Source organism: Haliotis rubra, unplaced genomic scaffold, assembly GCF_003918875.1.
Source record: "Haliotis rubra isolate DU_JTF1 unplaced genomic scaffold, ASM391887v1 Scf1268, whole genome shotgun sequence".
Lineage (NCBI taxonomy): Eukaryota > Metazoa > Mollusca > Gastropoda > Lepetellida > Haliotidae > Haliotis > Haliotis rubra.
In genome coordinates, this window is record NW_025765190.1 from 120,857 (window position 1) to 145,132 (window position 24,276).

A 24,276-nucleotide genomic window follows, 5' to 3' on the forward strand; every position below is an offset into this window, starting at 1 on the left:
TATCTCCCTCCCTCCTCTTGTCCAACCACTATCTCTCTCCGCTCTCTCTGATCCTTGTCTCTCTCAACCACTCCTCCACTCTGTCACTCACGTTGTCTCTCTCTCCCACCTCCTCCCCTCTCTGTCCCGACTCACGTTGTCTCTCTCCACCCTCCTCCCTCTCTGTCGCTCCACGTTATCTCTCTCACCCTCCTCCCTCTCTGTCCGATCAATGTTGCCATCTCTCTCACCCGCTCTTCCCCTCTCTGTCGTCACGTTATCTCTCTCAACCCCTCCTTCCACTCTGTCGATCACATTGTCTCTCTCACCCACTCCTCCCTCTCTGTCGCTCAAGTTATCTCTCACCACTCCCCTCCTTCTCTTTATCCCTCTCCTCCCTTCCTCTATCTCAACCACTCTCTCCCTCTCTGTCCTCTCGTTATCTCTCTCCACCCTCCTCCCTCTCTGTCGATCTCACGTTATCTCTCTCAACCCACTCCTCTCTCTCTGTCGCTCAAGTTATCTCCCTCACACCCCTCCCCTCTCTGTCACTCACGTTATCTCTCTACCCAGCTTCTCATTCTCTGTCACTCACGTTATCTCTCTCAACTTCCTCCTCCCTCTCTGTCGACTGCCACGTTGTCTCTATCCCACCCTCCCTTTTCCGTCGATCTCAAGTTATCTTTCTCTCACCACTCCACCCACATCCCCCCCTCTATGACTCATTGTCTCTCTCAACCCACTCCTCCCTCTCTGTCACTCACGTTGTCTCTCTCAACCACTCCTCCCTCTTTGTCACTCATGTTGGCTCTCTCAACAACTCCTCCCTCTCCGTCACTCACGTTATCTCTCTCAACCACTCCTCCTCTCTGTCGATCACGCTATCTCTCTCACCCACTCCTCCCTCTCTGTCGCTCAAGTTATCTCTCTCAACCACTCCTCACTCTCTGTCACTCACGTTATCTCTCTCACCCACTCCTCCCTCTCTGTCACTCACGTTATCTCTCTCAACCACTCCTCCGTCTCTGTCACTCACGTTATCTCTCTCAACCACTCCTCCTCTCTGTCGATCACGTTATCTCTCTCAACCACTCCTCCCTCTCTGTCACTCACGTTATCTCTCTCAACCACTCCTCCTCTCTGTCGATCACGTTATCTCTCTCACCCACTCCTCCCTCTCTGTCGCTCAAGTTATCTCTCTCACCCACTCCCCCTCTCTGTCACTCACGTTATCTCTCTCAACACCTCCTTCCACTCTGTCGCTCACGTTATCTCTCTCACCCACTCCTCCCTCTCTGTCACTCACGTTATCTATCTGAACCACTCCCCCTCTCTGTCACTCACGTTGTCTATCTCAACCACTCCTCCCTCTCTTTCACTTACGCTATCTATCTCAACCACACCTCACTCTCTGTTGCTCACGTTATCTACCTCAACCACTCCTCCCTCTCTGTCGCTCACGTTATCTATCTCACCCATTCTCCCTTTCTGTCACTCAAGTTATCTATCTCAACCACTCCTCACTCTCTGTCACTCACGTTATGTCTCTCAACCACTCCTCCCTCTCTGTCGCTCTCGTTATCTCTATCAACCACTCCCCTTTTCCGTCGATCACGTTATCTTTCTCACCAATCACCCACACCCCCTCTGTCGCTCACGTTATCTGTCTCAACCAGTCCTCCCTCTCTGTCACTCACGTTGTCTCTCTCAACCACTCTCCATCTCTGTCGCTCACGTTATCTCTCTCACCATCTCCCCCATCTCTGTCACTCACGTTATGTCTATCAACCACTCCCCTTTTCCGTCGATCACGTTATCTTTCTCACCACTCACCCACGTCCCCCTCTGTCGCTCTACTTTATAGAAACACCTGTGATGTTTGCAGTCAATTCATGAATTCTAAAAAAGGATGTCAAGTTTCCTTTTTTGAAGAGAATATATTCAACTTGTTCTCTTTGCGTTATGGTGATAACATTGCCGGTGTGATGTAATCTGTTAACTCAATGACGCACCAAAAATACCTTTTTAGTGCAGGGACTTGTGTAATTCCGAGGGAATTACATGATAATTTTTGGAACCAATGCTAATTGTAATCACTGTTGTGTATGGATTCAGGAAAAACATGGTTCCATTTTTTATATGTTGGCTATAAGTGTCACTGTGGGGCGATTGAATATGAGTTCCCAAAATTGCTTGCGACACCATTTCGAGAAAAAAACATGTTTTCATAAACCTATCACAACATAGTCATGTAGCATATCAAAAGGCAGCTTATGATGTATGCTATAGAGATAACCACATACTATGCTTCTAATTTCAATATGGTGGCATAAAATATGATATAATCATATAAATTAATCATAGTACAAGAACACAGTAGTACTTTAAAAATGTAATAGTAAAAGGAAATTGCTGTGCAAATCATGCTTGTGTTTGTATGACAAATAATGTCGAAGCTTGTATTTCAACAGCATATTTTGTTCTTGGAGGTTTATGACGGATTGATTGACTATGCAAGTTACTTAACAATGTGAAAGTTAAAATAAATATACTAGTGCACATTATATATTGCGCTTGCATACCCCACTTGTAATATGTAGTTATCTGTTTACTGTGATATAATTTGTCACTCCTGTATTAATGCAAATTTTGCTTTATGTCATTTGTCACTTAATTACCCAGACACGAGTGTCAGTGTGTGTCAATGCTGACTGTACTGGTAGGCCTGATTTGACACTTATGCAAGAATATATGAAAGTCACATTAACCTTATCTGGGTACTATTATTACAACGTACATAAGTGTGTCATGGTAGTATATATTATGAAATGGGTGAATACATTAATTGAAGTTCTCAAGCAATATCACAGCGGGGAACACAAGTCATGGGCTTCACACATTGTACTTATGTTGTGAATAGAACCCTGATATTCGGCGTTACATGCCAACGCTTTAACCACTGGGTTACCTAACCTTCCCCTCATAACGCTGAAATCCTAATGAAAAAAGCATGCAGGTGTGCACGTACATGCATGCATGAATTATTTTTTTGATATTTTGATACTTTTTTGAATACCGGATACATACTTCTTGTAGTGACATATTTACACTTTGTTAAGGTATATATTTGAAAAATAGACAGAAGTCATCTTCGGTTTGGTTTGTATTTGTATTCATGTTCCCGGTACACATTTAACAGCGGTACAGGTGATCTAGTCGTAATCCACTCCACCAGAAATACAACCTCGCCGTGAATTCCTTTCCTGTTACCGGCATATAAAGAGCGCCACATCCTGCCACGACTACCGTAAGCACAGTTTGTTTATTCAATTTGCAACCAATATCTGTAGATATAAATATTTCAATGAGCCAACTAAGCAGCTTTCCCGTTTTAGCTTCTAGCGTAACGCGTTTAGTTATTATGACGTGTAATGTCTGATTGATCAACCGGAATAAAACACACAACTTCAGTTTTCAAAGGTACGGGGACTACAGAATCTCCTTTATGTCGTACACTGTGAGTCAGTGAGTGAGTGAGTTGGGTTTAATGCTGCTTTTAGCAATATCCCGACAATACCACGACCAGCGTTGATCACCGGATTGTCTGGTCCAAACACGAGTATTTTCAGACCGCCGACATACAGCTGGAATATTGCTGAGTATGGCGTAAAACTAAATCACTCAATTTGCAACCAATATCTGGGCATATGAAAAATTCGATATACCGCGTAACCTTCCTGTAAGTATTAGTTTCTGCATTATGGTTTAGTCATTGCGACGTGTAATGCCTGACTGATCAGTCAGAATGCAACACACAACGTCAGTGTTTACAGGGTCTGGGGAATGTCCTTTGATATGTTGTACATTGTGAGTGAGTGAGTTGGGTTTAACGTCGCTTTCAGCTATATTCCTGCAGTTTCACTGCCGGGAACACCAGAAATGGGCTTCACACATTGTACCTGTGTGGGGAATCGAACCTGGGTCTTCGACGTGACGAGCGAACTCTTCAACCACTAGGCTTCCCAAATACCCATGTACACTGTGTTAACAGCGTATAACATATTACTCAACATTACAAAATTTGGACCAACAAATATGTACGTGTTCAGTGATTCGGGTAGAAACATGGTGGACACGTGACATAGGCGCGGAGTGTACTGAACAAAGGTCACTATGCCTCGGTCTCTCCATCTGTGACATCCATCCACAGATCAGCAGCTGGCGATTATAGGGACTGAGTGACTGACTGAGTTTGGTGTTACGCCGTTTTTAGCGATATTCCAGCAACATCACGGCGGGGGACACCAGAAATGGGCTTCACACATTGTACCCAAGTGGGGATTCGAACCCGGGTTTGCGGCGTGACGAGCCAACGCTTTAACCATCAGGTTACCCCACCGCCCCCACTTTGTTGACTGGAGTCTTAAAAATGAATTTATGGAACGTGTCTGGACAAAATTTGTTCCAAAAGACAGATGCTCATTTTCTGAAGTGTACAAACGTAAAAGTGCTAGTTGATGTTTTTCCGCGATAATGAAAGACATGTATGTGCTTTATAGAAACGCCTGTAATGTGTGCAGTCAATACATAAACTCTAAAACAGGATGTCAAGTTTCCTTTTTTGAAGAGAATATATTCAACTTGTTTTCTTTGCGATATGGTGATGATGTGATGTCATGTAAACGTTTAACTCACTGACTCACCAAAAATACTCTCTCTCTACCCCACTCCTCCCTCTCTGTCACTCGCGTCATCTCTCTCAACCACTCCTCCCTCTCTGTCACTCACGTTGTCTCTCTCAACCACTCCTCCCTTTCTGTCGATCACGTTATCTCTGTCAACCCCTCCTCCCTCTCTGTCACTCACGTTATCTCTCTCACCCGCTCCCCCTCTCTGTTGCTCACGTTGTTTCTCTCACCCGCTCCCCCTCTCTGTTGCTCACGTTGTCTCTCTCACCCGCCCCCCATCTCTGTTGCTCACGTTATCTCTCTCAACCACTCCTCCCTCTCTGTGACTCACGTTGTCTCTATCAACCACTCCTCCCTCTCTGTCACTCACGTTGTCTCTCTCAACCACTCCTCCCTTTCTGTCGATCACGTTATCTCTGTCAACCCCTCCTCCCTCTCTGTCACTCACGTTATCTCTCTCACCCGCTCACTCTCTCTGTTGCTCACGTTGTCTCTCTCACCCGCGCCCCCTCTCTGTTGCTCACGTTATCTATCTCACCCGCTCCCCCTCTCTGTTGCTCACGTTATCTCTGTCAACCCCTCCTCCCTCTCTGTTGCTCACGTTGTCTCTCTCACCCGCTCCCCCTCTCTGTCACCACGTTGTCTCTCTCAACCCGCTCCCCTCTCTGTTGCTCACGTTATCTCTCATCACCCACTCCTCCTCTCTGTCACCACGTTGTCTCTCTCTCACCTGCTCCCCTCTCTGTTGCTCACGTTATCTCTCCTCAAATACTCCTCCCCTCTGTCACTCATGTTGTCTCTCTCCACCCACTCCCCTCTCTGATGCTCTCTCACGTTGTCTCTCTCACCCGCCCGCCCTCTGTCACTCACGTTGTCTCTCCCCACCCTCCTCCCTGTCTCTGTTGCCTCACGTTATTCTCTCTCAATCTCTCCTCCCTCTCTGTCACTCACATTGTCTCTCTCACCCGCTCCCCTCTCTGTTGCTCACGTTATCTCTCTCAACCACTCCTCCCTCTCTGTCACTCACGTTGTCTCTATCAACCACTCCCCTTTTCCGTCCATCACGTTATCTTTCTCACCACTCACCCACTTCCCTCTCTGTCGCTCACGTTATCTCTCTTACACACTCCTCCCTCTCTGTCGAATCTATCTATCTATCTACCTATCTATCTAACTATCTATCTACCTACCTATCTACCTGTCTATCTATCTATCTATGATGTACCATATAACTACTTTGATCTCACACCTCTTATTCCGAGGGAACCGCCTCCGTGGTGTAGTGGTTAGAGCGTCCGCCCGGAGAGCGGAAGGTCGCGGGTTCGATCCCCGACCGCTTCATACCAACAGACGTTAAAATATGGTACTTGTTGGTCCCTGCCTGGCGCTCGGCATTAATGGGTACATCAAGGACTGGTCGGCTCGGAGTCAGTATAATGTGTCTGAGTGGGGTATTCATGCTTCACTGCGGCATGGTATCTCAGTGGGCTAGCACTATAAAACCAGCTTAAGTCTGGGCTAGTACAAGCACATACACATACACACACACGCACGTGGTCATATGAGCGAAATATTCTCAAGCACGACGTAAAACCCAATTTCACCTCACCTCACCTATTATGAGGGCTGCACGTACTGTCAGCAGTACATGTATACAGTTGTGCAATGGACCACGGGATCGTCTGACATTCGGGTTCATTCATGCATTCGTTAATTATTCAGAGCAGTTCGTATATTATTATGTCGTATATTAATCATGTCGGGGTTTGTGAAACAGACATCTGTCATCATGTATGTTCAGTACATGCAACGAGTCCTGCTTCAACTCAATTCATTAGTGTACGTAATGCCTCTCCCCCTCTCTGTCACTCACGTTATGTCACTCTCGTTATCTCTCTCACCCACTCCTCCCTCTCTGTCACTCACGTTATCTCTCTCACCATCTCCCCCCTCTCTGTCACTCACGTTATCAGTCTCAACCACTCCTCCCTCTCTGTCGATCACGTTATCTCTCTCACCATCTCCCCCATCTCTGTCGATCACGTTGTATCTCTCACCCACTCCCCCTCTCTGTCGACCACGTTATCTCTCTCAACCCCTCCTTCCGCTCTGTCGATCACGTTGTCTCTCTCACCCTCGTGCCCTCTGTCACTCGTTCCATTCTCTCTCCTCTCACCCACTCTCTGTCACTCACGTTATCTCTCTCAACCACTCCTCCCTTCCTCTCTGTCATCACGTTGTCTCTCTCACCTCTCTCCCTCTGTCCAAGTTATCCTCTCACCTCCATTCCTTCCCTCTCTGTCGTCCATTCTCTCTCAACCCCTCCTTCCACTCTGTCGATCACATTGTCTCCTCTCACTCCCTCCTGTTGATCCACGTTATCTCTCTGTCGCCTCAGGTTATTCTCTCTCACCCCTCCTTCCTCTCTGTCGATCCGTTCTCACTATCTCTCTCCTTCCCTCTCCTCTCCCTCCCTTGTCCCACCCTCCACTGTCTCCTCCCATTCGCTCCAAGTTCCTCTCTCTCACCCTCCTCTCTCTGTCCTTTCCGTTCCATCTCTCATCCCTCCTCCCTCCTCTGTCGCTCAAGTTATCCAGTCTCCAACCCCCTCTCCCTCTCTGTCTCCATCCACGTTATCTCTCCTCAGCCTCCTTCCACTCTGTCGATCACGTTATCTCTCTCAACCCCTTCCTTCCCTCTGTCCGATCCACGTTATCTCTCCTCCTTCCATCTGTCGCTCCAAGTTATCTCTCTCCTTCCGTCCTGCCTCTCCATGTCTCTCGTTATCTCTCTCTCCTTCCTCCTTCTCTGTCGCTCCGTTGTCTCTCTCACAGTCCTTCCCTCTCCTTCCGTTTCTCTCTCTCCACTCCTCCCTCTCTGTCCTCAAGGTTATCTCTCTCCCCTTCCACTCTGTCCACTCCATTGTCTCTCTCACCCTGCTCCCCTCTGTCCTTTCCATTATCTCTCACCCTCCCCTCTCCTGTCGATCCATTATCTCTCCTTCCCACTCCTGTCCGCTCCAGGTTGTCTCTCACCCCTCCCTCTGTTTTCCGTTATCTCTCTCATCCCTCCTTCTCTCTGTCCACGTTATCTCTCCACCCATCCTCCCCTCTGTCACTCCATTATTCAGTCTCAGCTCCCTCCTCTCTCTGTCCGCTCAGTTTATCTCTCTCTCCTTCCACTCCTGTCCGTCCGTTGTCTGTCTCTCACCCTGCTCCTTCCATCCACTCCGTTATCTCCGTTATCCCTCTCCCCTCTGTCCTCCATTCCTCTCTCCTTCCACTCTGTCGTCGTCAGTTCTCTCTCCTCCACTCTGTGTCCATTGTCTCTCTCTCCCTCCTCCTCTCTGTCCATTCCGTTATCTCTCTTCCTCCTCCCTCTCTGTCCGTCCGTTATCTCTCATTCCCTCTCTCTCTGTCTCTCCAAGTTATCTCTCCACCCTTTCCTCTCTGTCCGTTATCTCTTTCCTCCCTCCTCTGTCTCACCCGTTGTCTCTCTCTCCCTCCTCCGTTATCTCTCCTCCACCTCCGTCCAGTTGTCTCCCCTCCTTCCTCTGTGTCCATCTCCCCTCCTTCCTCTCCTGTTGGTCCGGTTATCCTCCCTCTGTCCGATCCCTTATCTCTCCGTTATCTCTCTCCTGTCCGGTCCGTTATCTCTCCACTCCTGTCCGGTCCGTTGTCTCCTCCTTTCTCTCTCCCTCTGTCCGTCACGTTGTCTCTCTCCCTGTCCTTCTCCGTTATCTCCTCTGTCTCCTTCCTCTGGTCTCGTTGTGTCTCACTCCTCCTCTGTCCACTCAGGTTGTCTCTCCTCCTTCCTGTCCGTCGTCGTTGTCTCCTCTCTCCTTCCTCTGTCCGTTGTCTCTCTCCTTCCACTCTGTCCGTTGTCTCTCCTCCTTCTGTGTCCTTCCATTCTCCTCTGTCTGTCCGTCCGTTATCTCTCCAATTCACTCTGTCCTCCGTTCTCTCTCCTCCCGTTGTCCTCCGTTGTGTCCTCTCCTTCCATGTCGTTGTCTCTCTCCTTCCTCTGTCCACTCCGTTGTCTCTCTCGTTGTCTCTCCTCTCTCTCTCCTCCGTTGTCTCCTCCTCTCCGTTGTCTCACTCCTTCTCTCCTGTCGTTGTCTCTCGTTGTCCTCCTGTCTCCGTTGTCTCTCTCGTTCCTGTCCTCACTCCGTTGTCTCCTTCCTCCTCCGTCCGTTGTCTCTCTTCTCCTCTGTCCTCGTTGTCTCTCTCACCTCCTCTCCTGTCTCTGTCGGTCCATGTCTCTCCTCCTGTCCTTCCGTTGTCTCTCCTCTCCGTTATCCTCGGTGTCCGTCCACGTTGTCGTTTTCTCACCTGTCCCTCCGTTATGTGTCTCTCCGTTGTCCGTTGTCTCTGTCCACTCAGTCCGTTGTCTCTCACCTCCTCCTGTCTGTGTCCTCCGTTGTTGTCTCCGTTTCCTCCTCTCTCGTCCACTCCGTTATCTCTCTCACCCCTCCTCTCTGTCCTCACGTTGTCTCTCTCACCTCCTCCTCTTTGTCTCGTCCGTTGTCTCTCTGACTCCTCCTCCTCTCTCGTCCTCCCGTTATCTTTCTCACCACTCCTCCTCCTCTCTGTCCTCCGTTTCTATCTCACCCACTCCTCCCTCTCTGTCACTCCCGTTATCTTTCTCAACCACTCCTCCATCTCTGTCACTCACGTTGTCTATCTCACCCACTCCTCCCTCTCTGTCACTCATGTTGTCTCTATCAACCACTCCTCCCTCTCCGTCACTCACGTTATCTCTTTCACTATCTCCCCCCTCTCCGTCACTCACGTTATCTAACTCACCCACTCCTCCCTCTCTGTCCCTCACGTTATCTAACTCAACCGCTCCTCTCCCTCCGTCACTCACGTTGTCTCTCTCAACCACTCCTCCCTGTCTCTCTGTCACTCAAGTTATCTCTCTCAGCCACTCCTCACTCTCTTTCACGCAAGTTGTCTCTCTCATCTATCTATCTATATATCTATCTATCTATCTTTCCATCTTTGATGTACCATATAAGTACTTTGATCTCCCACCTCTTATTCCGAGGTCTGCACGTACTGTCAGCAGTACATGTATACAGTTGTGCAGTGGAGCACGGGATCGTCTGACATTCGGGTTCATTCATGCATTCGTTAATTATTCAGAGCAGTTCGTATATTATTATGTCGTATATTAATCATGTCGGGGTTTGTGAAACAGACATCTGTCATCATCCCTGTATGTTCAGTACATGCAACGGGTCCTGCTTTAACTCAATTCATTAGTGTACGTAATGCCTCTCCCCCTCTCTGTCACTCACGTTATCTCTCTCACCACCACCACCCCCCCCCCTCTCTGTCACTCACGTTATGTCTATCAACCACTTCCCTTTTCCGTCGATCACGTTATCTTTTTCACCACTCACCCACGTCCCCCTCTGTCGCTCTGCTTTATAGAAACACCTGTGATGTGTGCAGTCAATACATGAAATCTAAAACAGGATGTCAAGTTTCCTTTTTTTGAAGAGAATATATTCAACTTGTTCTCTTTGCGTTATGGTGATGATATTGCCGGTGTGATGTAAACTGTTAACTCACTGACTCACCAAAAATACCTTTTTAGTGCAGGGGCTTGTGTAATTCCATGATAATGTTTGGAACCAATGCTAATTGTAATCACTGTTGTGTATGGATTCAGGAAAAACATGGTTCCATTTTTTATATGTTGGCTATAAGTGTCACTGTGGGGCGATTGAATATGAGTTCCCAAAATTGCTTGCGACACCATTTCGAGCATAATCATATAAATTAATCAATGTACAAGAACACAGTAGTACTTTAAAAATGTAATAGTGAAAGGAAATTGCTGTGCAAATCATGCTTGTGTTTGTATGACAAATAATGTCGAAGCTTGTATTTCAACAGCATATTTTGTTCTTGGAGGTTAATGATGGATTGATTGACTATGCAAGTTACTTAACAATGTGAAAGTTAAAATAAATATACTAGTGCACATTATATATTGCACTTGCATACCCCACTTGTAATATGTAGTTATCTGTTATTTGCTTTATGTCATTTGTCATTTAATTACCCAGACACGAGTGTCAGTGTGTCAATTCTGACTGTACTGGTAGGCCTGATTTGACACTTATGCAAGAATATATGATAGTCACATTAGCCGTATCTGGGTACTATTATTACAACGTACATAAGTGTGTCGTTGTAGTATATATTATGAAATGGGTGAATACATTAATTGAATAAATGGTTTCCATTAATATAGGCCAATACTTACCATGTTGGTTTCCGCAAACAGAAAGACAATATTTGATTAATTTATATGATTATGTCATATTTTATGACACTTATAGCCAACAGAAAAAAATGGAACCATGTTTTTCCAGAATCCATACACAACAGTGATTACAATTAGTATTGGTTCCCAAAAATAACATGTAATCCCTACGGAATTACACAAGCCCCTGCACTACTTACTGACACACTCAAATAGTAGCCTAGGCAATGCCAATCACCTCATCGTTTAATACAGAATACATGGAGCAGACATGATCAGCTTGTGAAAAAGTAAGTGAGTGAGTTATAATTTATCGTCACATCGGCAATATTTCAGACACATCGTGACGAGAACATTTAATAGTTATACATAGTAATTTATGGTTAATTATAAAAAACCTGTCATCGAAGGACAGTAAGACCGATTAGAATATCGCAATATCAAGAAATAAAACTAGCATATATCTCTAAAATAGGATTTCAGAGTAGGACAATACAATATTTAAAAGGCTAAGGATCGCCAACAACTGAAGGTAGACTACCACTCTATGGACCAAGGGGACTTACAGTACTTTGGCTACCTGCAGGGACCCGAGATGAATTTATACCATCCCTTCACCCATTGGCGATTGTACTGATACTTAGCCATAATAAAACAACAAATATTCTACGATTAAAAAGGTGTGTAGATCTGAATAGACTTTGAAAGTTTTGGGACTTTCTCAGGAGGGCAATAATTTTACAGTACTTTAACCCCCTGTGAGGGTACAGCCACTAGCAATCTAAGTTACTAATCTAAACTACCGATCATTAAAATACATCTATCTACAGAGCTTATTAAGCAGAATTCATAAATGAAATCCATTTCTTTTAAATAAACAATAATTAAATGAGAACTAACAGTGGTAAAAAGATCCTTAAGTGTTTTTACAATGCAATATTTATCCGCTAGTGAAAAAGAGTTCCAAGGTTTTGTATTTCACATCTATGCACCAAGAAGAAGTTTTTATCCCTCTGAGGTGATTTCCTTTGTCCACCTCTGTGTTAGGCACAGTTTCTCACTCCAAAGCTCCAGTCGGGCCTTTCCGTGCTTCTCTGTGATGCGGGAACGCCCAGGTACCCGGATGTTGAAAGTAGACAACAGCCAGACGAGATCTCATAGGTTAACTAACTAAACGTCTCCTCTCTTATGCACATGTCAGAACATCCCTCTGCAGTTGTATCGAATACTGTTTTGTCATTGTTGTCTCTAATACCCAGGCCTCGGTATGTCGTGAATCCGTCACCATATGTATTGCAGCTTAGGGAATAGATTGTCGGACAACTTATATCACTACAGCATGGGGAGTGGATTCATTATATTATTACAGCCAGGGGAATAGCTTGTCAGACAACTTATATCACTACAGCTTGTGGAATAGATTGTCAGACAGCTTATATCATTGCAGCTTGGGGAATAGATTTTCAGATAACTTATATCTTAGCAGCCTGGGGAATAGAGTGTCAGACAACATATATCACTACAGCCTGGGGAATAGATTGTCAGACAACTTTTATAACTGCAGCTTGGGGAATAGATTGTCAGAGAACCCATATCACTACAGCTTGTGGAAAAGATTGTCAGACAGCTTATATCATTGCAGCTTGGGGAATAGATTGTCAGACAACTTATATCATTGCAGCCTGGGTAATAGATTGTCAGACAATTTATATCACTACAGCCTGGGGAATAGATTTTCAGATAACTTATATCTTAGCAACCTGGGGAATAGATTGTCAGACAACTTTTATAACTGCAGCTTGGGGAATAGATTGTCAGAGAACCTATATCACTACAGCTTGTGGAAAAGATTGTGAGACAGCTTATATCATTGCAGCTTGGGGAATAGCTTGTCAGACAACTTATATCACTACAGCTTGTGGAATAGATTGTCAGACAGCTTATATCATTGCAGCTTGGGGAATAGATTTTCAGATAACTTATATCTTAGCAGCCTGGGGAATAGATTGTCAGACAACATATATCACTACAGCCTGGGGAATAGATTGTCAGACAACTTTTATAACTGCAGCTTGGGGAATAGATTGTCAGAGAACCTATATCACTACAGCTTGTGGAAAAGATTGTCAGACAGCTTATATCATTGCAGCTTGGGGAATAGATTGTCAGACAACTTATATCATTGCAGCCTGGGTAATAGATTGTCAGAAAACTTATATCACTACAGCCAGGGGAATAGATTGTCAGACAACTTATATCACTGCAGCCTGGGGAATAGATTGTCAGACAACTTATTTCATTGCAGTTTGGGGAATAGATTGTCAGACAACTTATATCATTGCAGCCAGGGGTATAGATTGTCAGACAACTTATATCATTGCAGCTTGGGGAATAGATTGTCAGACAACTTATATAACTACAGCCTGGAGAATTGACTGTCAGACAACTCATATCATTGAAGCCTGGGTAATAGATTGCCAGACAACTTATATCACTACAGCCTGGGGAATAGATTGTCAGATAAATTATAAGATTGCAGCCTGGGGTATAGATTGTCAGACAACTTATATCTCTGTAGCCTGTGGAATAGATTGTCAGACAACTTATATCACTACAGCCTGGGGAATAGATTGTCAGAAAACTTATATCATTGCAGCCTGGGTAATAGATTGTCAGACAACTTATATCACTACAGCCTGGGGAATAGATTGCCGGACAACTTATATCACTGCAGCCTGGGGAATAAATTGTCAGACAACTTATTTCATTGCAGTTTGGGGAATAGATTGTCAGACAACTTATATCATTGCAGCCAGGGGTATAGATTGTCAGACAACTTATTTCCTTGCAGTTTGGGGAATAGATTGTCAGACAACTTATATCATTGCAGCTTGGGGTATAGATTGTCAGACAACTTATATCACTACAGCCCGGAGAATTGACTGTCAGACAACTTATATCACTGAAGCTTGGGTAATAGATTGTCTGACAGCCTGGGTAATAGATTGCCAGACAACTTATATCACTACAGCCTGGGGAAAAGATTGTCAGATAAATTATAAGATTGCAGCATGGGGTATAGATTGTCAGACAACTTATATCTCTGTAACCTGTGGAATAGATTGTCAGACAACTTATATCACTGCAGCATGGGGAATAGATTGTCAGACAACTTATATCACTACAGCCTGGGGAATGGATGGCCGGACAACTTATATCACTACAGCCTGGGGAATTAGATTGTCAGACAACTTATATCATTTAACCCTGGGTAATAGATCGTCAGACAACTTATACCATTGCAGCCTGGGGAATAGATTGTCAGACAACTTATATAACTACAGCCTGGTGAATTGACTGTCAGACAACTCATATCATTGAAGCCTGGGTAATAGATTGCCAGACAACTTATATCACTACAGCTTGGGGAATAGATTTTCAGATAAATTATAAGATTGCAGCCTGGGGAATAGATTGTCAGAAAACTTATATCATTGCAGCCTGGGGAATAGATTGTCAGACAACTTATATCATTGCAGCCTGGAGAATAGATTGTCAGACAACTTATATCACTACAGCCTGGGGAATAGATTGTCGGACAACTTATATCACTGCAGCCTGGGGAATAGATTGTCAGACAACTTATTTCATTGCAGTTTGGGGAATTGTCAGACAACAGGGGTATAGATTGTCAGACAACTTATTTCATTGCAGTTTGGGGAATAGATTGTCAGACAACTTATATCATTGCAGCCAGGGGTATAGATTGTCAGACAACTTATTTCATTGCAGTTTGGGGAATAGATTGTCAGACAACTTATATCATTGCAGCCAGGGGTATAGATTGTCAGACAACTTATATCATTGCAGTTTGGGGAATAGATTGTCAGACAACTTATATCACTTATATGTCAGACAACTTATATCAGCAGCCTGGGGAATAGATTGTCAGACAACATATATCACTACAGCCTGGGGAATAGATTGTCAGACAACTTTTATAACTGCAGCTTGGGGAATAGATTGTCAGAGAACCTATATCACTACAGCTTGTGGAAAAGATTGTCAGACAGCTTATATCATTGCATATAGATTGTCAGACAACTTATATCTCTGTAGCCTGTGGAATAGATTGTCAGACAACTTATATCATAGATTGTGCAGCATGGGGAATAGATTGTCAGACAACTTATATCACTACAGCCTGGGGAATGGATGGCCAGACAACTTATATCACTACAGCCTGGGGAATAGATTGTCAGACAACTTATATCATTGCAGCCTGGGTAATAGATTGTCAGACAACTTATATCATTGCAGCCTGGGGAATAGATTGTCAGACAACTTATATAACTACAGCCTGGTGAATAGATTGTCAGACAACTCATATCATTGAAGCCTGGGTAATAGATTGCCAGACAACTTATATCACTACAGCCTGGGGAATAGATTTGTCAGATAACTTATATAGATTGTCAGATAAATTATAAGATTGCAGCCTGGGGAATAGATTGTCAGACAACTTATATCACTGCAGCCTGGGGAATAGATTGTCAGACAACTTATATCACTACAGCCTGGGGAATAGATTGTCAGACAACTTATATCACTGCAGCCTGGGGAATAGATTGTCAGACAACTTATTTCATTGCAGTTTGGGGAATAGATTGTCGGACAACTTATATCATTGCAGCCAGGGGTATAGATTGTCAGACAACTTATTTCATTGCAGTTTGGGGATCATTGCAGATATGTCAGACAACTTATATCATTGCAGCCATGGGACAATAGATTGTCAGACAACTTATATCATTGCAGCTTGGGAATAGATTGTCAGACAACTTATATCATTGCAGCCTGGGGAATAGATTGTCAGACAACTTATATCACTACAGCCTGGGAATAGATTGTCAGACAACTTTATCATCACATGGGGAATAGATTGTCAGACAACCTATAGCCTGCAGCTTGAATAGATTGTCAGACAACTTATATCACTGCAGCCTGGGAATAGATTGTCAGACAACTTATATCATTGCAGCTGTGGGGAATAGATTGTCAGACAACTTATATCATTGCAGTTTGGGGAATAGATTGTCAGACAACTTATATCATTGCAGCCTGGGGAATAGATTGTCAGACAACTTATATCATTGCAGCTTGGGGAATAGATTGTCCAGACAACTTATATCATTGCAGCCTGGGAATTTGGAGAATAGATTGTCAGACAACTTATCATTTACAGATTTGGGAATAAATTGTCAGACAACTTATAAGATTGCAGCCTGTATAGGGTATAGATTGTCAGACAACTTATATAGCCACTACAGCCTGTGGAATAGATTGTCAGACAACTTATATCTTATTGAAGCATCAGGAATAGATTGATAGATTGCCAGACAACAGACAACTTATATCACTACAGCCTTGGGAATAGATTGTCAGACAACTTATATCATTGCAGCCTGGGGAATAGATTGTCAGACAACTTATATCACTGCAGCCTGGGAATAGATTGTCAGACAACTTATATCATTGCAGCCTGGGGAATAGATTGTCAGACAACTTATATCACTACAGCCTGGAGTATAGATTGTCAGATAAATTATAAGATTGCAGCCTGGGGTATAGATTGTCAGACAACTTATATATCTGTTGCCTGTGGAATAGATTGTCAGACAACTTATATCACTGCAGCATGGGGAATAGATTGTCAGACAACATATATCACTACAGCCTGGTGAATAGATTGACAGACAACTTATATCACTACAGCCTGGGGAATAGATTGTCAGACAAATTATAACACTGCAGCCTGGGGAATAGATTGTCTGACATCTTATATCATTGCAGCCTGGGGAATAGATTGTCAGACAACTTATATCACTACAGCCTGGTGAATAGATTGTCAGACAAATTATAACATTGCAGCCTGGTGAATAGATTGACAGACAACTTATATCACTGCAGCCTTAGGAACGTATATAATTGAAGCATGTTACAATGTAGCCACTGCAATATATCAATATTCTTGTTCATAAGTCATACACATTCACTTGCTGCAATGGGTTCACAATCTCTTAATACTAGTATTTAAGAGAGATAAATGCCATTAACACCAACATTATGTTTGTCTTAGTAGGTGCTTTAAGTCGTAATAATAGTTATTGTAAAACGCCATGGACGAAATCATGTCAATATCCAATATGTCGTTTTATAAGGCAGCACCCAGAGAGCACTGTTTAAAACCTGCCACTCACGTCTTGTACAACTGTTGTTGGCAGGGTTGAAGCTGTACCCTGGTATACACTTGCAGGTCTTCGTGAAGCACACAAACTTCCTGACTGATGAACAGTCCAAGTCCGTTAAGCAGCTCGACTCCAGGGTACTGCTGACAGTGTCACCTGTGAATTACAGCTGCATTAAATCTTAACGATACAGGACGTGTATTAATTGTATACACACGCCCTCACTATCACCCTCGGTGTCAACCCCACACTCATATACACCCTCACTATCATCCCTCGGTGTCAACAACACCACACTCGTCAACACTACACTATCGCCCTCACTATCACCCTCGGTGTCAACACTACACTCATCTACACCCTCACTATCACCCTCGGTGTCAACACCTACACTCATCTACACCTCACTATCACCCTCGGTGTCAACACCACACTCATCTACACCCTCACTATCACCCTCGGTGTCAACACCACACTCATCTACACCCTCACTATCACCCTCGGTGTCAACACCACACTCATCTACACCCTCACTATCACCCTCGGTGTCAACACTACACTCATCTACACTCCTCACTATCACCCTCGGTGTCAACACCACACTCATCTACACTCCCTCACTATCACCCTCGGTGTCAACACCACACTCATCTACACCCTCACTATCACCCTCGGTGTCAGCACTACACACTCATCTACACCCTCACTATCACCCTCGGTGGCAACACCACACTCATCTACACCCTCACTATCACCCTCGGTGTCAACACTACACTCATCTACACCCTCACTATCACCCTCGGTGTCAACACCACACTCATCTACACCCTCACTATCACCCTCGGTGTCAGCACTACACACTCATCTACACCCTCACTATCACCCTCGGTGTCAACACCACACTCATCTACACCCTCTCACTATCACCCTCGGTGTCAACACCACACTCATCTACACCCTCACTATCACCCTCGGTGTCAACACCACACTCATCTACACCCTCACTATCACCCTCGGTGTCAACACCCCGGTGTCCACACTCATCTACACCCTCACTATCACCCTCGGTGTCAACACCACACTCATCTACACCCTCACTATCACCCTCGGTGTCAGCACCACACTCATCTACACCCTCACTATCACCCTCGGTGTCAACACCACACTCATCTACACCCTCACTATCACCCTCGGTGTCAACACCACACTCATCTACACTTCCTCACTACCTTTATCCATTATCCACCCTCCTTTTCCTCCATTCTTCTGATCATCCACTATCCTCCGTTGTCCTTCCATCCACCCTCCATTCTTCCTCATTCTTCCACCCTCCATTCCATTCCTCCATCTCTCCTCCTTCCTCCTTTTGTCCTTCCTCCATCCGTTGTCCATCCTCCTTTCCTCGTGTCCACTCACCCCTCCATTGTCCTTCCTTCCACCCTCCGGTGCCTTCCATCCTCCGTTTTCTTCCACCTCCGTTGTCCTTTCCTCCATCCTTCGGTGTCCATGTCCTTCCATTGTCCTTCCTCCATCCACCCTCCACTATCCTGGTGTCCATCCATGCCTCCACCTCGTTGTCCTTCCATCCACCTCACCTCCGTTATCCTTTTGTCCACCCTCGGTGTCCATTTTCCTCCACTCGGTGTCCTTCCTCCACCTCCATTCTTCCTGATCGTTGTCTTCCTCCACCTCTTTGTTCCTTTTATCCACCTCCGGTGTCCTTCCTCCATGCCTCCTTCCACGTTGTGTTCCTGGTCCTCCGTTGTCCTTCCTCCACCTCGTTATTTTCCATTCTACCTGGGGTGTCCGTTGTCCTTCCACCTCGTGTCTTTGTCTCGTTGTCCTCCTTCGGTGTCTTTTCCTTCCTCGTCTGTCCGGTGTCTTCCTGTCTCGTGTCTGTTGTTCCTCGTTGTCCTTCCTCCTCGTCTTCCTCCGGTGTCCTTTCCACTCATCCACCTCCGGTATCTTCCTCCATCCACCCTCATTCTTCCTCACTGTCCTTCGGTATCCTTTTCCTCCATCCACCTCCTTCACCTGAGTCTATTTTCCTCCACTCTCCACCTTCCTTCCATTTATCCACCCTCCTTTCCTCATCCATTGTCACCCTCGTGCCACTCATCTCCTTCGTCCTTTCCTTCCTCGGTGCTTCCTTTATCCGTTGTCCTTTTCCTCACTACCACCTGGGTGTCCTTTCCACTCACGTTGTCCTTCCTCATTGTCCGTTGTCCTTCCTCCATCCGTTGTATTTCCTCCGGTGTCCATCCTGGGTGTCCTTCCGTTGTCCATATTTTCCTTGGTGTCCGTTTGTCCTTCCACGCTCATCCACCTCCACTGTCCTGGGTTGTCCGTTGTCCTTCGGTCCTGGGTGTCAGTGTCGTTGTCATTATCGTTATTCCTCGTCGTTATCGGTGTCCGTTGTCCGGCCATGTCCGTCGTCGTTGTCCACTGTCCTTCCGTCTGTCACCTCGTTGTCGTTCGTCTGTCCGTCACCTCGGGTGTCCTTCCTCGTTCGTCGTTCGTCTTCGATCCGCCATACTGGGTCATCGGGTTTCCTGGTTCGTTTGGTTGATTGTCGGTCTTCGGTCGCGTTCGGTGGTCGGTCGGTTTCATTCCATGGGTTTCGATACCTGTCCGGGATATTTCTGGTCGTTCTGGGTCCATGTATTTTCCTGGTGTCATGTCGTCATCGGTGAATCATTCCGGATGTTATCTTGTCTGTCCTTGTCGGTATATAGCTCATGGAATGAAAATAGTTCATTATAGTCTTCGCCATTATGTGACGTAATTTGACGAGGAAGAATGTTTGGTAAGAGTTTCACCAAGCTTATTGGCAATATCATCCTCCGTCAATAAATTGTCCCTATCCTTGAGATGGTGAACAGTAGAGTTAGAACCATTGCCCTTTATTTTTTGTATGATATTCCACACCTTTGAAAAAAGTGTGCGTGAATTTATCCCGGAAACATAATTTCTTCAAGACTGATGCTTACTCTGCTTTCAATGCGCGTCGAGCCATGGCATTTAAATTTTTAAATTCATTCAAATTATGCACAGTAGGATGTTTCCGAAAATACTTTCCGGTTTTCTTCTCACACTTTCTGGTCTGTTTACATTCTTCACTGAACCATGGTATAGTTTGGTCAACAATGTCATTGAGTATATCTGAGAACAACTGTATAGGATCTTAGCCTTTCACAAAAAAACATCCTGACTTAAGTGATCAGTACATCGTGTTTGATATAATGACCAATGAGCCCGGGCGAAGTTCCTTCTTGATAAATGTGGATCATCGCCAGGGGTGATTGTTTTGAGAATGGTGGGGAAGCGATCACCCCCATGTGGAGTGGACCGTCCATTAAAAAATTCATTATACTAAATGAACACTAGCAACTGAAGGCAGATCACTATACCAGGGACCACGGGGACTTACCACTAAAAGCGCCTCCAGTAGCTTTATACCCTGGAGGGGAAAAGAAATGATAATCACTGCAATGTCTTAATTAAAGGTATCAGTATTTTTAAGATATGTCTCATGAAGATCTTGTATGAGTAATTGCATGTCATTGAATTTATTCTTCATTCCTCTGCAATTCCACTGAATTATATTTGCCAGTTGAGTCATGGTGGTGGCTCAATTGCCGTTCGTTCACTATTCCTCCGCATGTCCTGCGGGAACAGAGTGACCTCTTCCTTTTGATGACTCGGAGCCTGGCTTCGATGGTTTTCTTGAATTTTTAAGACAGTTGTTTCTGACTTGACCCACGTCAAGCGAGTCTGACATGCAGCTGAGGACATTGCCACAGACTGCAGCAGAATACAAGATGTTTTTTGATCTTCATGATCTTTGAAACACAGGGCATTGCCTAGATGAAGCAGGGTGAGGCCCGTCACAGTTAACATACCTGGGATCAATCTCACAGTCTGTATCGTCATGGTGATTTCCACAGCGATGACACACTGCAGACTTACGGCATGGGTTGGAACCATGACCAAACTGTTAACATTTGTACCACCGGGGTGAATTGGGCATATGCACATACACACAGATAACCTGCTTAAATTGACTGCGGAAGAGACGAACGAGCAAAAGTCAATAGTAAGTGTTTGTTTTTGTAAGAATTCCTTCTTTCTTAATTATGAAACGTTTCACAGCTGACACACCTTGATCTTCTCGTTCTGCTGCAATGTGCTCCTCTGATATATCAGAGAGACAACGCGCTCTATCTCGGATGATGCCACGTCATGAGTTTAGTGCACAGACAGCAACCTTAATACAGGCCAAAATCTTGATTGACAACAGATTGAGAGACACCTTTCTCCATGCACACTCCACATGAAGCGATCCACTATGGCGACGAGTAAGTTTTTTACTTCTCCGAAAATGCTGGATATTAGCCTTTGAAATAACGAACAGATTAAACCTGATTGGAAGAAAATCTGCAGCTTCAAGTACCAGAAATCGAACCCAAGAGTCACTGTTAGAAGACGTGTTTCCAGTAGAGACATCTAAATCTTCTAAACGTCTTTTCTTTTCGTTTCTAGTTGAACCAGCTTGTTGGGGTAACATGATGAAAGGAAAATGATTCGACATCCCTGCTTCCTATCCACCACGGGGTGTCAACAAGGATCGTGTCAAAATAGCAACGGATATCCAGGATGCTGACACCAGGGATACAGGGGTGTTATATTCCAGAAAACTACCACAAATAGCTGCATTTATCTACCAATTTAAGGTTAAACTGGTTCTACAAAAATCTATGTAATTGCATGTAATGTGTAATTGAATGTTCAAAATGTAATTTGTAATTGTAATTTGATTAATTAATATCTTAATTACTTTTTCAATTACATCAAAGTACATCTCACCTTTTATATTGGTGGTCATCAGGCAACCCATGCAATTATATGCTGTATAATAAGGAGGACAAAGTAGTGTTTTTCTATAAGATGCTTGTTGTCAGTATATACTCTAGCAGGTGTTAGGTTTTGAAAGTGAGTGAGTGAGTTAAAATTTATCGTCACATCGGCAGTATTTCAGCAATATCGTGACGAGAACAATTAATAATTATATTATAGATCAATGAAAAATAGAAATTACGAAGAACAGTAAAACTACTAGTGTATCTCAGATAGAGATATAAAACTAGCATGTAACTAAAAAACTATACTATAATGCAAGACAATACAATATAAAAACGGGCTATAAATAACCAGCAACTGAAGGTAGATCTCCATACTAGGGACCATGGGAATTACAGTGCCTTTGCTACCTGCATGGGCCTAAGGTTTGAAAGAGATTTGAATGTCTAAGCCTTTGAAGTCTTAGAACAAGACATTGTTTTCAAGGCTTTTGTATACCCAGGTATGAGCACTGCTTTGAACATTACATAAACACCCTTTGTTATTTTGAGCTGTTAACTGCACTCATTGTCGAACAAATGACCTTGCTATATTCCAAGCTTGGACCGCAGGCATTTGCTACGCTAATTCTATTAGTTTAACATCATTATAATTTCACTGAATAGTAATGCTGGTGGTTTGTCACTGAGTTGAGTTTTCCCTTTAAACAGTTTACCATGTCAAGTAAACAGTGTTTTTAGGGAGGCTTTTGGATTTCCTGTTGATTTCATCCCGTCTCAGACTTTTAAGACCAAGTGCAAGACATGTGATTCTTTCATATCTGGAGCCCTTAAAGCTACTTCCAACTTCCTTCGCAATCCATGTGCAATTTCCATAAATCTAAAATGTTTAGTTATTGATTGATTAACAATTATTTTACCTATGAATGATATGGCTAATACCATGAAGCGTTCATTTAAACACTGAAGTTATACATGTTTGTTTGAGCATTTTTATTTACAGAGGTAGGTCACAAACTGATAAAAGCAAACACTTATTCCATCATTTACATGATAAATGTATACAACAGACAATAAAGAATATTAAACATCAGTCAAATAGCTAGATTTTTAGTTGGTTTAAAGCTATTCTGAAATAAATTCCTGATCAATAGACAAATATAAATAAGGCTGCCGTTAACTCAAGCCATGTGACTGGCATGTACCATCTGCACATTTGTGAAACAAAGAGAATCAGTACCGCACGACTGAATGTAGGTTAGAATTTGAGGAAATGGAGGATTAACTGTACTATTAGTCAAGTTCCTATCAAAATGGCCTCTTTGTTTATTTCTCATAGGATATGATATTAAAAATATTACTGAACTGTAGTCCTGTTGTTATAATCATGAAATGTAATAAGCGATAAATTAAATTGACAATTCCTTCAGTATGTTAATGTGGATTATGTCAGATAGAGAGACCGGCAGATTTTATATTCTAAAGTAGGTCTGTATTGATGAGTCATGATACAGTATACCTAAGGTAACAGTGGTGGACAAAGTGTTTTTTTGCAAAGCTCGATCTCTCATGCCATTGTCCAATGCAGAAAACTCGTACATTCGAGACCTCCTTCACTGCATGGAACCAGGGTTTGTCATTCCATCTCGTAAACAGTTGACTTCAAGTCTCATCACCAAGAAATGTGAAGAAATAATACTAGCGATGAAACAGGACTTTGAGAAAACTGAGAGTGTGTGTGACATCCGATCTGTGGTCAAGTCGACAAATGAGAGGATTCATAGGAATAACTGAACACTACATCAGTAACTGGCACCTGGAGTCCGTCACACTCGGGTGTTAGCAGTTTACAGGCCGACACAGCTGAGACTATCCTACAACATTATGAAGAAACAGTTGCTACCTTCAACCTAAGCAGTAACATCACAAACATTGTAACGAACAATGTCGACCTGACAGGTTTTGTGGAAAGAAGTCCAGATGACGAGAGGGACCAGGAGGAAGATGAGAGCGACAGTGAAGAAGAGAGCCTGCTAGAAGACAAGGAGGACACATCAGATGCTTATGACTACATTCCAGAGCACCAGAGCTGCTTCGTCCATACCTTACAGCTGACGGTAAGGTATGCCAAGGCATCTAATATTGTGTCCCATGTGAGGAGATCAACTCTTCCCTCTGAGATCCTTGTGGATGAATTCACAGTTAAGGATGATAAAATCCACC

General features: G+C 44.0%; 1 protein-coding gene across 1 annotated transcript; it reads right to left on the bottom strand.

Moving 5' to 3' along the window:
* Nucleotides 1-8,293: 8,293 nt before the first annotated feature.
* On the bottom strand, nt 8,294-18,688 carry LOC124266609 (zinc finger CCCH domain-containing protein 13-like). Its single transcript, XM_046701402.1, has 4 exons — nt 18,424-18,688; nt 17,207-17,350; nt 8,834-9,255; nt 8,294-8,749 (listed from the first exon to the last, which is right to left on the bottom strand). Exons 1-4 carry the CDS (start codon nt 18,686-18,688, stop codon nt 8,294-8,296), a joined length of 1,287 nt encoding a protein of 428 aa, XP_046557358.1.
* Between the last annotated feature and the right edge of the window lie 5,588 nt (nt 18,689-24,276).

Excerpts from the sequence above, each read along its gene's own strand:
- LOC124266609 (XM_046701402.1), bottom strand. The coding sequence starts at position 18,688 with ATGGAGGAAAGGACAACGGAGGTGGAAGAAAACGGAGGATGGAAGGCA. Across the intron at positions 17,351-18,423 it reads AGGGTGGATAATGGATAAAG|GTGACACTGTCAGCAGTACC; the intron begins GTAGTGAGGAAG and ends TGTAATTCACAG. Across the intron at positions 8,750-8,833 it reads AGGAGGAAGGAGACAACGGA|GAGGAGACAACGGAGGAGAG; the intron begins GTGAGGACAGGA and ends GACAACGGAGAG.